The 6,211-nt window shown below is 39.0% G+C and overlaps 1 protein-coding gene across 2 annotated transcripts; it reads left to right on the forward strand.

Moving 5' to 3' along the window:
* Nucleotides 1-2,502: 2,502 nt before the first annotated feature.
* LOC112189573 (zinc finger A20 and AN1 domain-containing stress-associated protein 9) lies at nucleotides 2,503-3,791 on the forward strand. 2 transcript variants are annotated; one of them, XM_024328917.2, is made up of 2 exons: nucleotides 2,503-2,663; nucleotides 2,831-3,791. In XM_024328917.2, the coding sequence occupies exon 2, from the start codon at nucleotides 3,047-3,049 to the stop codon at nucleotides 3,539-3,541; it is 495 nt and encodes a 164-aa protein (XP_024184685.1). In that variant the 5' UTR covers nucleotides 2,503-2,663; nucleotides 2,831-3,046; the 3' UTR covers nucleotides 3,542-3,791. The 2 variants fall into 2 exon arrangements, with proteins under 2 accessions (XP_024184685.1, XP_024184686.1); XM_024328918.2 differs by having other exon boundaries at nucleotides 2,932-3,791.
* Nucleotides 3,792-6,211: the final 2,420 nt, after the last annotated feature.

Here is a 6,211-nt window from a genome sequence, read left to right on the forward strand (position 1 = left end):
TGGCAGCCTTAGGTGAAAAGTTGTGTGTCTCTTAAGTTTTTACTGCGGTTCTTTTTCGGGACGTGTGTTTTAAAATTGAAAAAACGATAGCATTACAAAAAAAAAAAAGGTGCTTTGTCAAATTGAATTTTCCCATGTATAATATTACCCATATAATTTCCAGGCACACGTAGAGGGAAAAAGAGTTTTTTTTTTTTTTTTTTTTTTAATCGAAGGAGGTTAATAATTATATTAAAATTCAGCAAGCAATACAAAAATTATCAACTTCTATGGAATCGTCAAAAAGAACCAATTCACATAGTACAAAAACATATTCTACAAGCTCCGAATATCCCCAATACATTCACCTTTTTAAAAGTCCACGGACTTTTATTCTAACAAAAACCTAGTACTCTAAAGTAAATAAAAAATTCAACAGAGATACTAGATCTTTTATGACCTGTAAAGATTAAAAAAATACTAGGAGAAGAGAGTGGAAGTCCACCCTCAAATCTGTCATTTGAAGAAAAAGAATTCCTTTTGGGCCCAAGACACCCAGTCCAACAGCCCTGCAACAGAGGCAGCCCACTCCAAAAAGTTGGGTTACCAAACTTGAAATATCGGTTGGTATTCGGTCAATTTAGTTATTACCAAATCAAATGACATCCCTAGTTGTAACCATTTATTTGAGCAGCATGCTCATTCTCCTTGTTATGGTTTGCATGTTCCCTCTAAGGCCTGGTATTGGTAACTTCCTTCCAAAGCAATTCCTCCACTTTATTTTATATACTCAAAGGCCTCCACAAAGTCACCTCCTTCACAGCTACGACTGGAAAGAAATATGTAATAATCTACCGGTAGTTGTTTTGAGAGTGGGACGAACAAATGTCCAATGGTTCTTGTCTGGGTCATCCCTTCCACCGCAGCAAATGCTTAAATAAAAGTTTATCACTAACCTCAGGCGCCATCCAATACTAGCAAAACAACAATTACCTACAGATTTTAATCTGTGTGAAATAAGGTTTTCTCACACAGATTTCAGTGTGTAATGGCTTTTACCCACAGTACTGAACAGAGAAGGCCAAATACAATCATGTGTGATAATTTCAAAGTTAGAAGAAAACTTGAATTGATAATTATTTATACTGAATGGGACATAATAATCCACTGCATAGGCAAGAACTGGAATCCATCTCATTGTCATCAGCTCAACCCAATAAAAGGCATGATGATCATTGATTTCCATCTTAGAGTTGTAAAAAGCAAACCATTGAACTGCATCTTTCGCCAAAGTCTTCAATTAAAGTGATAGAAGGAATCCCATAGCAAAATTATAAAACTCTGAAGCCTTATAATTGACTGCAAATGCCAGAGTGACCTTGGCGAAAGGCAAAGGCAAGAGGGATCCAAGAAGATTTCCATCAGAGCTAGTAAATTCACCCTAAGGTTTTGGGTCGATGGCGACAACGGAATAGGCTCAGGCGGTGATGGAGCTTCGCCAGATTGGTTTCAGCCCGCTCTCTGGTTTTCTCAGCGGAAACCCTAGCTTCAAACTAGGGCTTGGGGTGGGCCTATGGTAGTGGGCTAGTGGGCCAGTTTGGTCTGCTGGGTTGACCTTTTTCCTTTTCTTCATCATTTGGACTGGGCCTGTTATGGGCTGTTAAGAGGTATCTGAGTTTTTTCCCTGCTTTCAATAAGTACTCTCACTTTGTTCTACCCTTGGTTGTAGCTATTTGCTGGTTGATGAGTGGGGATGTACACCAGGATGGTCTTAGGCGACAACGCTTTTCAAGTCAGTGGCTCTGATTTAGGGTTGAATAAGTGTAGGGTTTTTCACCTTTTGCATTTTTCTTTTGTAGTTTGGTTTTTATTTTTAGGAGTATCTGCGTTGGGCAGTCCGATTTGTGCATTGATTTATAATATGAGGGATTTTCGAATCCCTCTAGCTTGACGGAGAGACGTCGTTGATATATTTAATGGAGTCTGATTCCGTTTCTCTCAAAAAAAAAAAAATGCATCTCAAAAATACGGTTTAGAGCCCACCCCAAGCCCTAGCTCTAATGGAGTCTAATATATGTAAATTTACTCCATATAGCTCGAGTTCAAACATTGAGTTCGGCTCATTTTTAGCTTATTAGAACTCGATTTTTTTAGTTCTTTTGCATTCAGCTCACTTTTGACTCCAATAGAGTGAAAGACGGTAACTGGGTTTTCAAATTTACGAATTTTGATCTTTTTCTCAAAAATCTGTAAATTTGCTCTACAAACTTTACAAAGAGATTTGAGAAATACCAAATTGTATTTTTCTTTGATGAAAAAGACCAATATGTATTTTCCCTTGATTTTCTTCAGCAGTTCAGCAGCAAAAGGATAGGTTGATTGGATCGGGTTAGGACAGAGGAGCCGTCAAACGTCCACGTCAGTCCGACCGCAACCGCAGCATGAACTGAGAAGCACACGCGTACACCCAAACAAAACCCTTTTTATTATTTTTCCCTAAAAAAAAAAAAAAAAAAAAACATAAAAGAGGTTTCCACCTTTTCAATTCCAAGTTTCCAACACCCTCCTCCTCATCCTTTTCCATTCCACCTTCTCATCAGTTCGATGAGTTGAGACTCACTTCTCAAATCCCCACAACTCCAACCACCTCTCTCTGCTCCGGGGAATCACAGCCGTCCGTTCAGGTATCACGATCTGGAAACCCGCCCCCCCTCAATCTTCTCTCTTTTCTATTATCTTTGATGATCTGCATGCATGGATGTTCAATTGTAGTTTTTGGTTTGGTTTTGATTGGGGTTTTTGTTTTGATTTTTTTTTTAGCTGAATTTGAATTGGGGTTTTGACTTTTTAGGGGGGTTTGTCTGTGCTGGAGTCTGAGAGTGAGACCTCTGTTATGGATTGGACCGGTTTCAAGTGAATTGCTTGCTGATCTGGGTTTGCTTTTTTGGTCAGATTTTCAGGTAAAGTTTGAATCTTCGGTAAATTGGATTAAGAAGTTGTAGTTTTGTGGGGCTGTTTGGATTTTGGAGTTTGAGATTGTTGTGGGTTGATTTCTTTGTGTCCAATAATGGAGCAAGAATCACAGAAGAGAAAGCTTGATGAGACTGGCATTGAGTCCTCAAATGCTCCCATTCTTTGTGTGAATAATTGTGGGTTTTTTGGAAGTGCCAAAACTAATGATATGTGCTCCAAATGCTACAAGGACTTTTTACTAACACAATCGGTGGAGGGTACCGCGATTGTGGAGAATAAGGTTGGGGAAGGTGGAAAAAATGTGGTGATCAAGTCCCATGTTGAGCAAGTAGTTGAAGAAGTTAGACAGAGTCAAGTTGAAGAAGGGGCGACTTCGGAAAACCCAGAGAAGCGACCTGCAAATAGGTGCAGCTTTTGTAGAAAGCGGGTTGGCCTCACAGGGTTCAAGTGCAGGTGTGGTGATACATTTTGCTCCCTGCATCGGTACTCCAACTCGCATAACTGCATGTTTGATTACAAGAGTGCAGGACAAGATGCCATTGCAAAGGCAAACCCTGTCATCAAGGCTGATAAAATTGATAAGATATGATCGTTAAGACAAGCATGGAGCGGAACTTGAGTGTCTGGTCGACTTCATTTACCTTATGAAGTATTGCTGAGTATACGTTGGTGTTTGACATAATAAGTTTATATTTTGATAATTATTGCTTCTTGTGTATAGTCTGTTGATTGTGGTGTAGCCGAATAAGATTAGCTCTAGAACAATTGGGTAATTTATATCTATGTGATTTTCGTATTCTCCAGAATCTTAATTCTAAAATTTCAGCCCATTTATTGCATTGCTGGTTGCCTTTTGGTACCTTGGTTTCCATTGTTTGTTCCTTTCTAAGGTCATTGTTCTGTTCTGAAGCATTTTGCTGGTATTGGTGGTGATCTCTTACATGAATTAACTAATTTCTGACATAATACCTGCTATATGAGTTTGGACTGCAGTTTATAGTAAAGGCATTATATGTTTTATTGAGATCTCCCACAAATGAACCAAGAATTGTAATGAATGGTAAAACTAAGGCGTTTGATATTGTGATGCTGTACTAATTGTGAGCTAGCCTGTGGTGCAGATTTAGTTTCTAAGGAACTTATTTAATTCTTTTGATGATGTGTGAGCTAAGCAGCTTCGTACTTTTTTTTTTTGGTCAAGAAGCAGCTTCATACTTATATACTCAAACAGGGGACATGCGTATACTGTGTTGCTTGTACTTCCTGAATACATAGGTAACCGTTTCTGAGATTTTTCCAGTCAAATGATGATCTCTGTAGAAGTCATTTTGTAATGTATGTTGCATGAAGTCCTTTAATTCTCCAAATTATGTGTGGAATGCGATCTTTAATAGTCCACTGTTAGAGGAAGCCTATGTCCCAGTGTCCCAGGGATTCATTCTGACTGAAAAACAAACCTCCCAAGTTCCAACAACCTTGTCTGAAGATTTTTCAGTTGCTTTGTGGTTCCTCCTCCCCACCCATATATTTGTTCAATATTGGTTGTTTGGTTGGTGGTTTTGTTTGTGAGCATTGAGTTTTCCTTGGGTACCAAGATCTGGCATTGGTTTACCCTTTTCTGTTTTTGGGCGTGGTCCTCATCATTTGCTAAATGGGGTCATTATCTTCTGTCTGGGGTGTGGGGATGCTCCAGGCCTGGTTATCTATATTTCATCCATTTGCTCTTGATGGGAATGAACATCAGGGGCACATTGCTTATACTTGTTTTCACTCGAGCATCACCTTCTTCATGTTGCTTTTGATAGAAATGAACTCTAGGGGACACATTGCTTGTTTTCACTCACTATCACCTTTCTTTTGAGTTCCTTCTGAGAGACTGATTTTCTTTTGATGAACCTGATTTTCATCCGTTTCATGCTTCACAATGATTTGTATTTTACTCGTAATTGTAGTTTTGGTGGTGATGATTGATGCTTCACAATGATGCAGTTTTGTGTTGTACTTGCCATTTCATACTCAACTATCAGTTTGTTCTAGTTCTCACCAACTTATTTTTATTTCATGCCCAGTATTGGTTTTAGTATGGAAGTGAACCTCTTATGAGTTATGACCATCCTATACTGTGGCTGAAATCACATTTGATCAAATTTGAACAGTGGCTTGCAATTCAGAGTAGAAGTTTTGTTCACTGAAATGGTATCCGAGCGTCGGCCTAAATATGATTTTATCCATCTGGAGTTTTTTTTTTGGCGGATTGCATTGTAGCTAGGTTAGATGGTGCATGGATCAAGATGAATGAAATTGATAGAATCATCTCTCTGATTGAATTGATCGAATTCCAGAAAACAATGGAATTGACAAACCTAAGATAAAGCCAGAAAAACCATCGACCCATTTTGAAACACGTACCTGGAGCCAGACCTCTACTAAGGACCCTTAAATCCAGGATGCATGCCGTGCGTTTCTCATCGTTAGAAACTATACTAAAAGCAAATGATTTGAATTTATCATGTCGAAGCATCAGTTTCTTTAATTCAGACTTGACTTTGGAAAATGATTTGAATTCGATAGAATTTGACAGTGGCGGGGTCGGACATGAAAAACTGCAGATTTCACTCCAATTTGATAGCCTGGTTTAAATACTATTGAGTAATGTCATATAATCGTCCGTGGCATAGTGCAAGGGAGTATTTTCATCGTCCCTAAGAGAGCGTCGGTTTAAAATCGTTCATGACAGCTTAGTTGACACTTGACAGTTAAGAATCGAAATATAGAGTGTTTTTACCCGTCGATCTTCTTACATGTTATGCATTAAGCAAACCACCTTAACGAGTTGGGATGACTAAATTTTTGAACTTTTATCAAGTCATTTGATCAACAAAACTATTTTGACATCAATTCGTTATGGCAGTTTCTACCCTAAAACGAAAAGGAGAAAATGCGAGGGGTGTCGGCAGCGATGCATGGGCCGGCGTGGTATTTCGATGATGTTTGAACTTTAAAGGTGGCATGAGAATGAGAAAAGCGGCGGCAGCAGCTACACTGACGTACGTCGTCGGAGAAAAAGAAAATTGGGAGGTTTATGTCAGAGTTGATACTCAGAAGAAATTCAACCACCACTTCGGGGGCAGAGGCGGATGATAAAAACAAGAAACAAGGCAGGGAAGTGGGGTAAAAGGAAGCTTGAAGAACAAGTTTCTCTACCTATGTTTCGAGGAAGACTAAAGTCAGACTGAGCGAGTTGTTATCAGAAGGAACT

Source organism: Rosa chinensis, chromosome 2, assembly GCF_002994745.2.
Source record: "Rosa chinensis cultivar Old Blush chromosome 2, RchiOBHm-V2, whole genome shotgun sequence".
In the NCBI taxonomy this organism is placed as follows: domain Eukaryota; kingdom Viridiplantae; phylum Streptophyta; class Magnoliopsida; order Rosales; family Rosaceae; genus Rosa; species Rosa chinensis.

Coding starts and splice junctions, on each gene's coding strand:
- LOC112189573 (XM_024328917.2), top strand. CDS start 3,047: ATGGAGCAAGAATCACAGAAGAGAAAGCTTGATGAGACTGGCATTGAG.